Source organism: Alternaria burnsii (assembly GCF_013036055.1).
Source record: "Alternaria burnsii strain CBS107.38 chromosome Unknown 698, whole genome shotgun sequence".
Lineage (NCBI taxonomy): Eukaryota > Fungi > Ascomycota > Dothideomycetes > Pleosporales > Pleosporaceae > Alternaria > Alternaria burnsii.
The window spans coordinates 281,316-295,985 of NW_024066111.1; the positions used below are offsets into that span (position 1 = coordinate 281,316).

The 14,670-nt window shown below is 49.4% G+C and overlaps 6 protein-coding genes across 6 annotated transcripts; 3 read left to right on the plus strand and 3 right to left on the minus strand.

Moving 5' to 3' along the window:
- Nucleotides 1-1,213: 1,213 nt before the first annotated feature.
- Nucleotides 1,214-1,672, minus strand: GT037_004248 (uncharacterized protein; the record flags this gene model as incomplete). Its single annotated transcript, XM_038929295.1, has 1 exon — nt 1,214-1,672. One exon carries the CDS (start codon nt 1,670-1,672, stop codon nt 1,214-1,216), a length of 459 nt encoding a protein of 152 aa, XP_038787567.1.
- Nucleotides 1,673-2,421: 749 nt separating this feature from the next.
- Nucleotides 2,422-3,519, plus strand: GT037_004249 (uncharacterized protein; the record flags this gene model as incomplete). Its single annotated transcript, XM_038929296.1, has 2 exons — nt 2,422-2,851; nt 2,933-3,519. 2 exons carry the CDS (start codon nt 2,422-2,424, stop codon nt 3,517-3,519), a joined length of 1,017 nt encoding a protein of 338 aa, XP_038787568.1.
- Nucleotides 3,520-3,570: 51 nt separating this feature from the next.
- GT037_004250 (uncharacterized protein) lies at nt 3,571-3,813 on the minus strand (the record flags this gene model as incomplete). The annotated part of the gene is made up of 2 exons (XM_038929297.1): nt 3,571-3,626; nt 3,705-3,813. 2 exons carry the CDS (start codon nt 3,811-3,813, stop codon nt 3,571-3,573), a joined length of 165 nt encoding a protein of 54 aa, XP_038787569.1.
- Nucleotides 3,814-3,978: 165 nt separating this feature from the next.
- On the minus strand, nt 3,979-5,433 carry GT037_004251 (uncharacterized protein; the record flags this gene model as incomplete). The annotated part of the gene is made up of 3 exons (XM_038929298.1): nt 3,979-4,533; nt 4,581-4,826; nt 4,891-5,433. The coding sequence occupies 3 exons, from the start codon at nt 5,431-5,433 to the stop codon at nt 3,979-3,981; spliced, it is 1,344 nt and encodes a 447-aa protein (XP_038787570.1).
- A 1,379-nt stretch (nt 5,434-6,812) lies between these two features.
- On the plus strand, nt 6,813-9,163 carry GT037_004252 (aat family amino acid transporter; the record flags this gene model as incomplete). The annotated part of the gene is made up of 8 exons (XM_038929299.1): nt 6,813-6,906; nt 6,956-7,193; nt 7,239-7,398; nt 7,448-7,468; nt 7,523-7,592; nt 7,646-7,678; nt 7,729-7,867; nt 7,918-9,163. The coding sequence occupies 8 exons, from the start codon at nt 6,813-6,815 to the stop codon at nt 9,161-9,163; spliced, it is 2,001 nt and encodes a 666-aa protein (XP_038787571.1).
- Nucleotides 9,164-10,586: 1,423 nt separating this feature from the next.
- On the plus strand, nt 10,587-14,442 carry GT037_004253 (uncharacterized protein; the record flags this gene model as incomplete). Its single annotated transcript, XM_038929300.1, has 5 exons — nt 10,587-11,076; nt 11,132-11,532; nt 11,579-12,356; nt 12,416-13,746; nt 13,798-14,442. 5 exons carry the CDS (start codon nt 10,587-10,589, stop codon nt 14,440-14,442), a joined length of 3,645 nt encoding a protein of 1,214 aa, XP_038787572.1.
- Nucleotides 14,443-14,670: the final 228 nt, after the last annotated feature.

The window sequence follows — 14,670 nt, forward strand, 5'->3', positions numbered from 1 at the left end:
TTTGTTTTTGTAGGCGCGCGTCTTATCTGTCTGGAGAACTGGGCGGCGTCGGTCCCTATCACGTTGCAGAGGTTGAACGTGGAAGTCAAAATGAAGGAATCAAGAATAGACAGGTGATGCGTGGATGAATGACGACGCTGGAGAATGGAAGTAAGGGGGTTAAGCTCAGGCCCAAGGTAGCGTCAACCATGGCCTGCTAGCAATCATTTACTACGAACCATACAGACGTGCTTAAGATCATCTCAGACGCGCAAGTTTGGTTTCAATGCTACTCGAAACAAGACGACGTATAAAAATGTTGAACGGTGTTCACCACGAGATGTGTTTCTTGTGTCGATTTCGAAGGTGCAATGTTGCGCGGTTTCGCTAACACCAATGCGTGATAGTCTTTAGCGTATCTGGCTAGCGCGATCCCGGAACTTAACCTGTCAATCGATCCCTCCCCTCAAATCCTTCTCAGTGTCCCTGAAACCCAGCACATTGACTCCAACGAAATCGCCCTCTTTGGTCCAGTATCAGTCTGGGCACTTGTTATGTAATCATCGCACGCGCCACAGTACGCACTGGACAGATCGGGTTGCGCTGTCGCGACGCGTGGAGCTTGAGACGTCATGGTTGTGGTCTTGTCCTCACATCGCCTTGTGCAATACACTGGGATATGGTGTCATCAAGGGAGTAACCACGGACTGTAGTTATGAATCCGGTCACAAGGATTGCAGATGCGCTCAGCTGTAGATCCTTACGGCCGTTAGGTTTATATGCGCGATATTTACCGCGGACGATTGCAGATTACTAACTGACATGAGTAGACTGTGAATCCGCATATTGTGCTACGAAAGATGTTGTCTTCGTTGGCTCGATCGATTCCGTATTATTGCGTATTGTTCGCTGCGCATTAGATGATTATACGTCGCATCAACAAAGATTTGACCAGGAAGCCTCGTATCGCGCTGACGAACTTCCATCATCAATCGATCACCAAGCACAATGTATTACAGCACCACATAACCAGCTGCCGGTGGTGCTAAAGAAAGAGATGGAATAAGTCATTTTTACACACACACACACACACACACACACACACACACACACACACAGGTTGACAGAAGTCACCAAATATAAGGCATGATGTCACAGGTCCCATCATCTCATCTTCCAGCAGATCGCTGAGCCAAGTGTCGACCATTCAACGACCTAGACTGACATCACTACACTACAAAGACGAGGGCTTTCCAAAATCCACGGCTTTATTCTCCTTGACCCATATCTTCTCTTCCTCGCTTCCGAATGCTGGTGGAAAGATTCCATTGATCTTCCAAAGTCTTCTCTCCGTCTCATCGATATGAAACTCATAGTTATAACCCTTATCACCACAGTGTTTTTTCAAAACAGCATCTACGCCGTTTGCGGCCCCCTTGTAGACTTTATCTTCGTCTGGAAGCCTTACAGCAATGTGCTCGACGACAACGCGGATGAAAGGCGTATCCTGCTTGCCGACTTGCTTGCCCCCAATGAACATACTGTTTTTGGGTACTTTAATGAAGTTCGTGACAACGTAAAAGGCTGGAAGACCGATGTTGGTGTATTGCTTGATGCTGTCTGCTGCGAGAGCTTCCTTGGACGCATCGTCCTCAAATGTTCCTTCCGGATGGTAGATGACCCAGAGTGGCATTTCGATTGGGGTTGAAAATTGATGGAAATGTTGATTGCAAAGCAGCGTTGAGGATACTGTTGAGCAGCGGTGAAGAAGGTCGTTATTCGGGTTGACGCCCCTGATATAGATCAATATTAGTTAACATCGTCTAGGCCTCTCCGCTTCTTACGCACGTAACAAGCGTGCTAAAGCACGACGGCCGATCATTACGGTTCTTCCATAGCCCAATAAAATCAACGTGTCCTTAGCGTTGTCGAAGCCGAGGTGGTGAACTGAGAGAAGTTAATTTGAGAACCCCACCGCATGTTGTTCCGAGACGACGGGCCCAATGGTGTCAAGTTACGTGCGTTACAAACTAAGCTAAGGATCCTGGTAATTGGCCTGCTCGTCCTTAGTCTGGAAAGACAGGCATACAACAAACACTAAATCAGGCTAGCGCGTCATGTTTAATAATCGAAGAAACCCACGCATCACGCCCATCCAGCCAGCTATGCTCGGCTCCGCCATCACGCCGCATATTCTCTGCACCGTTATTGAATTCGGGACGGACATGGTGACGATCTGACTCCGTCTCTACGCTGACAAAACACGCATAGCTGAGATTGCTTACAATTTCAAATCTGAGAGATCAAGTCACTACATGTAACCCTATAGTTTGGAAACACAACGAATATAAAGCGGTCTTGGTGTTCTTCGAACAGACAGCAAATACCTACCACTGGCACTTCCATCAATCAGTAAAACAATTCGTCACCACTGCCTTAAGCATGTCTCAATCTCTTGTCTTCATTACCGGGTCGACAGGCTTCATTGGGTCTCACGTCGTTATCCAAACGCTCGAAGCAGGCTACAAGGTTCGCCTAAGCGTGCGCAAGGAATCTCAAATCGAAGGTCTCAAGAAACTCTTCTCCAAGCATATTAGCAACGTCGACTTTGTCGTTATTCCGGATCTGTCTATCTCCAGCGCTTTCGACAGTGCCTTTAAAGATGTCGACTACGTCTTACATATCGCTTCACCGATGCCTGGCAAAGGTGAAGACTTCAAGAAAGAGTACCTACAGCCTGCAGTGCAAGGTACAACATCGGTCTTGAATGCCGCAAAGAAGTTCAGCACGATCAAACGTGTCGTCATCGTGTCATCGATACTTGCCTTGGTCCAACTGGATGCGCTCACAGGGGGCAAATTTGAACCGAAAGGTACGTTTCTATTCCATGAACATGGTCTATCCTTTCTATGTACATTCGTATCGATGACACATATCTGACGTATCTTTGCAGAAGGGCGAAACCAGGAGATCTCCGTGGATCCTGACATGGAATTTCCCGCGGATCCGATGGCTAGCGGAGGAGCAAAGTATCACGCCTCTAAGCTTCTAGCCCATCGAGCCACCCTCGACTGGGTTGCAGAGAACAAGCCCCATTTCGTTGTCATCACCCTACATCCTTCCTTTGTCTTTGGTCGCAACCTTAGCCAGACATCTCCTGACGGAGTGGATGGTACTAATGCCATGCTTTGGGGTTGCCTCTACTCCGAAAAGCCCTTCATCCCCGCAGTTGGAGTGGATGTTCGAGACGTTGCACTTGCACACGTTCGCGCCTTGGAGACAAAGCTTGATAGCAACAACGAAGTTCAGGAGTTTGTCTTGAGCGCTAGTGAGAAGGACGGATGGTCTTGGACCAACATAGTAAAGTATGCACAAGAGAAATATCCTGGCTTGGGTACAAAGTTGGAAGGTTCATTTGATGCGCCTCCACCTGTCGAATCACGCCGCGCTCAGGAAATCCTAGGCATCAGGTGGAAGAGGATGGAAGACACTATCGCATCTTTCTTGGATCATCAGCTCGAGTTGAGGGCCCAGCTCTAAGCTCTGATGTAAGCAACGCAACATGCTTAGCCAGATATTAGTCACCGTCATTCAACTTCGCCCTTCGTCCTTCGTCCTTCGTCCTTCCGAAGCTAGATTGAGAGTATCTGTGACCTCATGAGTATGGTGTCGATTCAAAGATTGCAAACGCTGAGTTTTGAGGGTAAGATGCGCCACCGGCGAACCCTTACAAGTGCTCCTGGTTGTAGTTTCCTTGATTCCACCCCGCTTCTTCTTCTTCTTCTTCTTTTTCTCCTGAAGATTGCGTACTGTCGTCTCATGACCGCTGATCATTTCAGGGAAAGCCTTCAATATCAACGGCATCATGTGTCTAATATATTGCGTTGGATCTGAAGTAGCCCATCGGCCTCAATCGTGACGTCGACAAGCGTTCGGACCGTTCATTGATGTTGAGTTTGCTGAAGTCTAACAATAGACAAAATAGATGTCATCGGTCACTCAATCAGGGACTGCAAGCTCATAAGGTGCCTCATGTATGAGTGGTGGAAGAGGTCGCGGCTGGTCTTGCAGCATTTCCGGTACGCTGATTCTTGAATGTACGATATGTCCTTGTCCATCTATTGCGATGATTTCGAGTGCGGCATTCTGCTCTTGGATGAAGATCGAGACTTTGGTAGCGAGAGTGTTGGTGACCCGCAGCTTGACCGCCCATGATAGCATGCCAGTAGCGGAGCAAGTCAAACCGCCCGTGTGCGCCCCGCGAATGGTCAACAATTTCATGTTGTAGTCGTTATGCCCATTCTCTTCTAGAACGATCAAGAACCGGCCATTACGAGATGCGGTACCCGCGAGAACGCTTGACCCAATCACACTGCCAGGTATTGAATTCATTTGCTGGCGAAGGCTTTGTGGATCATATTCGAGGGTATCGACTGGCACGATAAAAGTTGGGGGAAGATGCGATCCTGGCCTATGATTTACTGTGCAGAGTATGTGAGGTTTGCCGATCGGAGATATTACGAATGCCGCGTTTGTTATCTCATCGCGTAAAGCCTTTCTAAAGTCAGCTGGGTATCGAAGCATGTGTGAGGACTACTCACGCCCCCGCTACTACTGGAGTTGCAGTCGACATACCAGCTCGGGTTCAGACGAGTGGTCGACCGAGGCCACGAGCTTCGACCCACAACCCAGCAATACAATCGATTTCCTGTCGACAAAGCAAAGGCCATGGGACCATACAGGACATCGCTACGGTGAGGCGAAAAGCCGACAACCTTGATAGCCCCAGTGTTTCTCGGACATGACAAGATCGTGCGGTTGTTCTCCGCGTTCCAGCCTGTGGTGTACTGTGGATGTGAAGGTACCTGGTTAGCGTATGTCTTACGCTCGGTTTGTAGGGTTAAATCTCACCTTGTATCTGAACAGTTTCACGCCGCTTTCTCCTTCCCCACCCACTGCTACGCTGGCAGTAGCGATCCTGTCAATAGAAGGGGAACCACTTTGCGAGATTGATACCGACCTTGGAATCCAGCATTCATCTTGATCGACGCGTTGGGCTTTCACTAAATTTGGTGTTTCGCGGCTGTATTCATCGTAGACCAACAGTTGCATATGTGTAATTACAGCAAGCAAATCCTCTGTTAATGCGACACCTCGGATCTCCTCCTTCTTACCAAGTGGTATGCTCAGCTCGACATGAAGTGGAATTTGGCGACTCTTGTTCGCGCTCCCCACGTTGTATAGCCGTACCTGCTTTGCCGAGCAAGCAGCAACCCAGCCTGATGGCGAGATCGATGTTGCAACATCGTGAGTTCTCCGGAGGAAACGTTGTCCACTTCTCTGCAAATTGGTCTCTGTACAGTTGCCAAGTGAGGCTGGAAATATCGGGAAAGTCTCTACAGCTGAAGAAGAGCGTCGCGCAGACGGATACGAAGAGCTACTCGAGATAGACATCATCAAAGAGCACGGAACAATAATATCATACTGACGAGAAATTTTCGCAGTCAATAAGTCGTCAAGCGACGGAAAGCGGTGCTTGTGGAGCAGCAATAATGCCGTTGTTTCGAATGAAGGGTCGGTCTGAGCCGTCACACAGGTCAGCTGGCGCCGGTTATTGACTCCGATAGCTGGAGCCTGATCTTGTCTTGCATGCGCCACCCCATCAAAAAGCAGACATACGACAGATATGACACTCAGTGGTTAGGGGGCCGTGTCTCACTCATGCATACCAATAAAGCCAAGCCGCAATCTTATAGGGTCTTCATCTAAATGAGGCAGCCAAAGCGTACTCTTAGAGTACGTGGGACGCGTGGCTGTGCTACTGAACGTTATCGCAGAGCGCGCGATGCTGGACGTGGCGCTTTTAATGTTATTTTGTAGCCTCGCGACTGTATTGAAGCACCTGAGCTAACATCTGACAGCTTTTCCCCAGAATCGAGCTTATTCTGTTTTGATTCTATATTGCAAGGGGGCAGATGCTACAGACCCTCATTGATTTCGTTTAGTTGTTGAAGTCTTTCGAGAGCCGGACCTTGCGTACAGGTTAACGAGCAGCCTGTATAATTCGTACTCATCGTGATAGAACGATTGCTTCTTCCAGCTACCTTATCGTGAAGACCTCCAATTTGTTTGGAAAGCTCCGTACCGAAGAATGCCCCTGCGTGCCCAAAGCAGTACTAATACTCCTTACTCAGCCAGAATACCGAAATCTATCATGCGCCTACTCTGTGCTCTAGCATTACGCCACATATGTAAGAGAGCGGTATGTGGAGATGCAGCCTCGCTGATCTTGGCCCCGAGAGCTCATCGTCTCGACCAATCACCAAACGCCAGATGCTTCGCCACGATCGTTTCCCCACCATTCTACCGCTTGCAGGGACTTGAGATATTTTCGTCGCCAGAGTATACCCTCGCTGCCTAGATTTTGATCTCTACGCGCGGTTCATAGATCTGACTACGCTATCTATCGCTTCTTGGTCGCCGACTTTACGCTATCTGATGGTGGCAAAAACGCCAACTATCTCCTGTCGAATGGGTCATCTGGCCCCGGTCATTGTTTTCTGCATCATTTACAAGCAGGAATCAAGGCTGACAAGAAGCAAACCGGTGTGATTTCAGCCTTGGGTATAGGGCATGCCTAAGCACATTAGGCTGGAGATGCCCAGAAGCGAACGATAAGAGGGCGCAGTCTACATCAAAGTGTTGCCCTTGCATTTTCGCAGCACACTAAGATCTCTAGAATACTTACATCAAACTACTAAAAGAAGAAAGAGTTTCACTTTTTGGATATACCCAGTCTGATACCAGTTTTGTTTAATGTAATGCCAGTCGATATGGACGAGGAGCAAAGACCGCTAGATCGATCGCCATACTATGTGACACATTCCGAACATCTTGATCGTGTGCTGAGTAGGCCTCAGCTTGCAGGTAAGTCAGTAGGCCAGTAGCAGTAGAGGTCGGTCGAATAACAACATAGGTATTGGGATATCCGGTTGCATTGGCGGAGGCGTTTTCATCACGTCGGGTGCGCTGATAGCTACCACTGGCTCACTTGGAGCGGCAATCAGCTATGTAGTAGCCGGAGGGATCGTTGCTTGTGTCATGTATACTACTACTGAGATGGTAACATGCCGGCCACTGACCGGAGCTCTCATTGATCTACCTCACACTTTCTTGGATCCTGCTGGTGGCTTTGCCATCGCATCAGTATATGCGTATGTTTTTTAATCCTCAATAAGAGCACGTTAACAGATTTACAGACTCAACAAGATTTTCGCCATGACTACTCTCACTGCGCTCTCGGCACAGCTTACTGTCCTTTTGAAAGATCACCAGACGCCACATTCGCCCGGCACAGAAGCCGCTATAAACATCGCCTTCATAGCCCTGACGACTTTCTCGCACTGTCTTGGGGTCAAGGTAAGCCAATGACCAGATCACAAGAGATATGCCGCTTACTTATTCTTAGCTATACGGTAAAATTGAACGAGTGAGTTGAGCGAAAAGGAACTCGTGGACCTTTGACCTGACACCATGGTTGTAGGCAGTAATGTGGTTCAAGTTGAGCCTGCTCGTGCTTGTCTGCGTCATGATGGTGGTGCTGAACTTTGGAGGTATGCTTCCATGCGTGCGCCAACCTGCGAATGAGACATCTGACATTGTTCAGGCGGTGGACCAAGGAAGGGGAAATATGACGACGGTGAACTTCAGTGCCTTTTGACCTAGTTTTCGCGCTAACCTGCGAGGCAGACTATACAGATTACGCGTTTACTCCAGGTTGGAAACCATCCGGGTTCGACAACGCCACTCACAAACGTCTCTCACTTTCAAGCATCTCCAACGATGACTTCGGGATACCTGGGACAGGAGGTGCTCTGTTCGGTTTTATGTGAGTAGTCCGAGTCGGGCTGAGCACAGACAGGCTTATTGGACACACAGTACTTCAATCACACTTGCCATGTTCTCCTTCGGTACAGACCTAGTCGCGATGACTGCTGGGGAAGCGAAGAACCCTTGGAAGGATGTACCGGCCACAATGACCTTCGTATACGTCATTCCCGTCATCATGTACCCTTTTGCGATGTTCGCTGCTGGGTCAAACGTCAACTACCTCGACCCGAAATTGTCCCAGCTGTGGACAAGAGGCAGTGGTCCGACAAGATCGCCGTTCGTGATCGCGGCTGAAGATTCGTCGCTCCACGCGTTACCCAAGGTACTGAACGCGCTTTTCATACTCTCGGCATATACGACCGCAAACACTGATCTATATGCCGCCTCGCGGAGTGTTTTCATGCTATCCCAACAATACCTCCCACGAAAAGTAGCAAATGTATTCGGTAGGACTAACAACGGTCACACACCGTTGGCAGCTATCTTGCTATGCTCAGCCCTCGGGTTCCTATCACTCGTTGGATTGGCCGACAGATCGAGCTCACAACCAACTATCACACTCTCTGAGATCTACACTGGTACTGCGACTTGCATCAACATCTGCCTTTGCATCACCTTTCTGCGCTTCAAAGCTGGGCTCGATCGTCTGGCGAAGCGAAAGATTTTTGGAAGAAACCACCCGCTATACAAGTCTCGACTATTCAAGTCTCGCTGGCAACCACTTCCTGCATACATTGGTATGATAGGAAGCACATTCGTCCTTATATGGTCCGGCATACCGCCACTTATCATTCTAATTGCTAGAGGTAATCTTTCCTCTCCCGGCAATCTGAAGTCAACCATCAGCCTTGCCTTTGACGTTATCGGAGCATATATCGGCCCTGCTATCTTCGCCTTCCTCTACCTCTCGTACAAGTTCATCTACCCACGTACGTCTCGCGTCGACATTCGCAACCTCACAGTCGAAGACTATGTGTTGCAAGATCTATCAAACATCGAGCTGGAAGGCCCGACATGCGTGCCGACTGTTCCGCGACCCCGCTTCGGATCATATGAGATGGACGGCCAGAACGATGGCATCGCCGGTCCTTCTGTCATGTTCGAAGATCCGTTCAAGGAGGATCAGTCGTACGCTGACATGAGCCCGGACATGCAAGAGGAGATCGAGGCAGAAGCTGCAAGGAGCAATGAACGAGCAAGAATTAGGCAGATTCTGGAAAGAAGGCCGGAGAGATTACGCCGCGGAGTCTGGCGAGAGGTCTGGAGCTTCGTGAGGACAGACAAAGAAGAATGAGAATGAGAAAGCCGCTAGAGATGACATAAATTTACGCGCGACACCAAAAAACCATTCAATTTGCTGGCGCTCTCTATTCTTGATGCTGTTGTAGTACCTCGGTATCCGGCGCAGCTGGATGGAAGTCTCGTCGAATAGCGAAGTCGATCAAAACCTGGATACATAATCCCATTGCCGAACGTCCGATAAACTTCACCTTTTACCAAGACTTCCACATAGAGCTGGTTTAGTAACATTGATATACTGTAGAAAATCGTACTTGAAATCACAGCGGAATTCTCCTAGCCTGGAGCTAGGGCTGTGAGCCGTTCGTGCCGAGCCGAGTGGTGGCGTACTGTTCATTGTGCTGACCCGCTGCGATGAAGCAGCTGAATTACTAAACTCAGGTATGATCAACAGGTTCATGGGCACTAGCGGCATGCCCGGCTGACTGAGGAACATCGCCAGTGGCGTCCCCTTCAAGGGAGTTTGCTGGCTGTCTTCACGACAGGCTAGCTTACCTAGGTGGTTTGGTGGTTTTTAGTCCGTGGCAGAAAGGAGGCGCACGGTGGTTTGAAGTCAAATGAGCGTGCCGAGGTGGAAGAAATGACCGCGTCATCCTACTTCTCGGATTCGAAAACACATATGCGTCCAGACGACCTTTCCCCATCACTCGAATATGGAAGACAATGCGCGCGTACGCACTGCGTATAGTAAAAGATGGGCAATGAGCTTGGGAAATGATAGCTTGCTGAAGGCCAACAGACAGGGAGTAGCGACGCGCCGGAAATATGCAGTTCCACCTACGCGGATGAGGACCCTTGCCCTTTCAACCACTCTCTTCAAGTCGGCATCGATTCTCGTTTCACGCAATCAGTGAAAGGCTAGATTGGATATATCCCCCCAGAGACCATAGCAGCTTCTCGACATTCTTGTTACCGCGCTGGCCGCCACTGCTGTCGACCAAATAATGGCCCCCAACGTTGCTTATTGTTCGAATGCAAAGGCGCGACCCTCGAAGTTCTTATCGAATCGCATGACAACTATTTACCGGGCATGCACCCGAATCAGACATTCCCGGTGATAGTGACAAGTGGCGCGCTCGGAACATACATAGGTAAGCTCAATTGGGTAACAATGGAAGCTCAGATGCGGTGTCTAGCCCCCAAGCGGGTTCCAACGCTTCTTGATGTGGACCGAACTTCGGCGATGGCGATTCGTCCATGCTACACGAAGCTCTGGCAGTGTGGAGTGTCTCAAATTATTTGACATCTACTGTGCCTTCCTTCAACTGATCCAGTAATTATTTTCGCAAGAGGCAAGTATGCTAGAGTCGACATTTCTGATTGCATTCATAAGCTGCCTTTGCTATTTATCCTGGCAAACGTGTAGCCATATCCTTCGATCGAAGTTATGCAAGAGCTTTTGCACGTGTGCGAAGTCTATGCTGGTAAAACTTGGCCTCAAGAAACCACAGCTACCGATCCCATCCGCAGGTGCCACGTCGACCAATAGAGCGTATCCTCGTCTGGCTCGCCATTCATTGTCGATAAAACCCGAATATGATGTGGTGGTCATTGGCTCAGGATATGGCGGCGGCGTTGCAGCGTCACGCATGGTAAGAGCTGGGAAAAGTGTTTGTGTGCTAGAACTTGGAAAAGAAATTTGGCCTGGAGAGTATCCCCATACGTTCAAAGACGCGATGCGAGAATATAGCCTGAGTGGCAGGATACTCGGTAAGATGGTTAGTATCGGCAAGGCAGCAGGGTTGTACCATACTGTCAAAGGGGAAGGGCAGGATGTCTTCCTAGGCTGTGGTCTGGGGGGAACGAGCTTGATCAATGCTGGTGTCTTTCTTAAGCCAGACGAAAGATTGCTAGAAACAGCAGAGTGGCCGGAGGAAATTAGAGAGAATCCTGCAGACCTCGAGCAATGTGAGTACTGAAAGGCCATGGAAGGAAGAGTGCTTTTGCTGACACTTCAATGTAGTCTACGTGAGAGCTGAGCGCATGCTCCAACCAACAGCACTCCCAACAAGATACCCAAAACCACGCAAACTAGACATCTTTGAACGGCAAGCCGATAGTCTTGGCTTGCAAGAAAACTTTTACCGCCCTCCGTTGACGACAACCTTCTGCTCCAGCACCAACCCAGCTGGAATACACATGGGCGAAAGTACGGGTTCTGGCAACGAGTGCACAGGTGTCAACGATAGTTCGAAGAATTCAATACTTGTGACATACCTGTATGATGCTTGGATAAGAGGCGCCGAACTCTTCTGTGGAATTGATGTCAGGCATGTGAAAAAGGATAATCGAGGCAGAGGCTACATAGTATTCTACGACGTGTCTAACGGGAGAGGGGGAAAGACAAGGAAGTGGGTCAGAGCCGTAAGTGTGAGATTCTTCGGGTATGGCTCACACTAACGCGACACAGCGGGAGGTTGTCTTCCTTGGAGCCGGTGCACTTGGGACCACGGAAGTACTGTTGCGATCGCAACGCTATGGCCTCGATACATCACCTTTGTTGGGTCAAAGATTCACAGGCAACGGCGACATGTTGGCTTTTGCATATGACTGCAAGCACGACATCGGTAGTCTTGGTCGCGAAGCCCTGGGTAAAATGAGTTCCAAGTCATGCGGCCCAACGATTACTGCATGCATCGATATGAGAGGCTCCACACACGCCAAAAATGTACGAGACGGGTACGTTATCCAAGACGGCGCGATCCCTGAAGCTCTAGTGCCAGTCATCCAAAGCTTGCTCGAAACCCAAACCACCGCTATGCCATCTCAAAAATCCAGCACTAGGGGGAATTTGCTGGCCAGGTTGAAGAGTTGGATCCTTGGACCGTATGTCAAAGGTGGCAGCGTGAACCGGACGCTAGTGTATCTCACCATGTCACACGATGAAAACGAAGGGCAGATGGCACTCGAAGATGATGCAGTGGTTCTGCGTTGGTCGGGCATAGGGAGCCAGAAGCGGAGTGCACAAATCGACAGCATTCTTCTTGAGATGACTGAGAACCTTGGCGGCAAATTTGTCAAGGCTCCGTGTATCACCGTTCACCCGCTCGGAGGTGCGGTCATGAGTAGTGACGGAACTGGTCTTGGCGGCGTGGTCAATCATCGCGGCCAGCTTCTCATTGGAAAAGGACATGAAGTACACGAGGGGATCGTCTGTGTAGACGGTTCAATCATCCCAACATCACTCGGTAAGTTGCTTCGTTAAAGCATGCAAACTGGTTCGATGAAAGCTAATGGTAGTCTCAAGGTGTGAATCCATGCGCTACAATCACCGCACTAGCTGAGCGAAGCTGTAACCTGGTCGTCCAAGAACGTGGTTGGAAGATAGACGACAGTTCAAATAGTAGACTAAGTCCCTTGGAAGATCCGCCCATACCCGTACTATCAGAATCCATAAAAACTATTGGACTTGGTACCATAGAGGATGCGATCGAAGGCGTCCAATTTGAGGAAGTCATGCGAGGGTACGTTCACTTCGGCAACAACATTCCAGACTTCATCTCCGCGGAAAAGGTTGCTATGGAGGCTTCAAGCTTAGCTCAGCTCTCACTCACGGTGGATGCACGCCGCAACCGTAATGGCTCATATCAGGGTGTGCCATTTGGCACATTTGCTTGCGGCGCATTATCCCAAGACCCGCTCATGGTTACTGGCGGCACAGTCGAGTTCTTTACCATCGACGAGGAAGTCGCAGATGCAGTAGATCTCGTGTACAAGGTAGACCTCTTGAGTACAGATGGTGCGAGATACGGCTTTCACGGTTACAAGAGACTGAACTCGGCTGTTGCATTCTCGGTCTCGAGAACTTGGGGCGCGACAACAACTTTGTACACAACGATCACTGGATACGATGGCGTCGTGGTCGGCCGAGGTATCTTAAACTTGTCACTCCACGACTTTTTCTCGGAACTTCAGTCCCTACGATCTCGTACAACTATCGGTGGCATGAGCAATATGCAAGCGCAGGCTCGGTTTCTCAAGTTTTTTACGACTAACATCGCATCGTACATGTTCAGTCCCTTTCGTCGACTCCAGTATCCAACACCGTCCACCGAGAAATCGGGCTACTTTGAGAAAGCGATTCCTACTGTGACGATGCTCACAGCTGACGATGGGGTCAGGTTTCCCATCAAGTTGTGGCAGCCTCCATCCAGCACACAGGAGAAACATACGCCGATCGTATTCATCCCCGGTGCATCTGTAGACGATCAAATGTTTTCCTTGCCAACTGTACCCACGAACACCATTGATTACTTTACCTCACTTGGCTACCGGTGTTACGTCCCCATTCTCCGTTTTGGGATTGGAGAAGAAGCTAGAAAGGGCGATACTGTATACGATGCTCGGTTGGACGTTCGGGCTGCCATTCGATACGTTCGAGAGAGGGAACAAGGGAGAAAGATCTATGCCGTTGTTCATTGCTTAGGAAGCATAGCAACAGGTATTGCTTTGCTCAAAGGCGACGTGGAAGCTTCTTGGTTGAAGGGAATGACATGTAGTCAAGTGTTCACCAACCTACTTTTCAGCCCGGACAACGATTTCAAAGCGCGACATCCCATTTTCATAAAGGCCTATGAAGTAAGTATTGTCTTCTCCATCTGCCAAATTCCTCTGCTTACAGCCAGTTAGACATTAGCAGGCTCCTGGTTCCCGTGCCACTCTTCTTCGTCCTCGCCATGGGTGCAATTCCTGCTGGATCAAATACTACGTTTCTACCCCGTAGGCGCTCGAAGCGAAATGTGCAACTCTGCGGTCTGTCACAGATGCGACGTTCCTTTTGGCCGCTGCTGGACGCACGCCAACCTCAACCACGCCACACATGAGCATCTTGGTCATTGGTTCGATGGCATCCACACCAACTTCCTCTCGCACTTATCAAATATGGGTGCTATGCCACCTCACCACGTTCGTAGCAATAGGCCCATGTTTGAGGATCTGCTTACCCAAACGAATCTAGAGAGATTAAAGGGATTGAGTATTTGCTTGCTGAGTGGGGCTGAGAATGCTGTTTGGAGCCAGCAAAGCACGAAAACTAGCTATGATTTGTTGAGGGAATGTTTTCCAGAGGCAAAGTACGAAAGGGTTGTTGTGAATGGTTATGGGCATCTGGATTGTTGGATGGGAAAGCATGCGCATGTTGACATCTTTCCGAGGGTCGCGAGGCATTTGGCAGTCTGTGAGGAGGCAGAAGAGGGCTGCGAGATGACGGTAATCGGTAAGGGCTATGAGGATGACGGATACGTGAGTGTGGCGGCGGAGGGCTACAACGGGTAGGTAAAGATTGGTGTGTTCATGGAGGAAGTTTTGCAATCACTCTTAGTATAGCCGTGTTTCTGACCTTTTATACGGAATGCGGATGGTAAACTATCTTGTGGCTCAGCAGGGACAGTAACTAGGCCTCGTCGCGCGATGCCATTGTATTTGGGTAGTTTCCGCATTTAGTTGTGTGTGTTTGTGAAGGATTGACAAGATAATGCCTGAGACGGTAGATGAACACTGAGA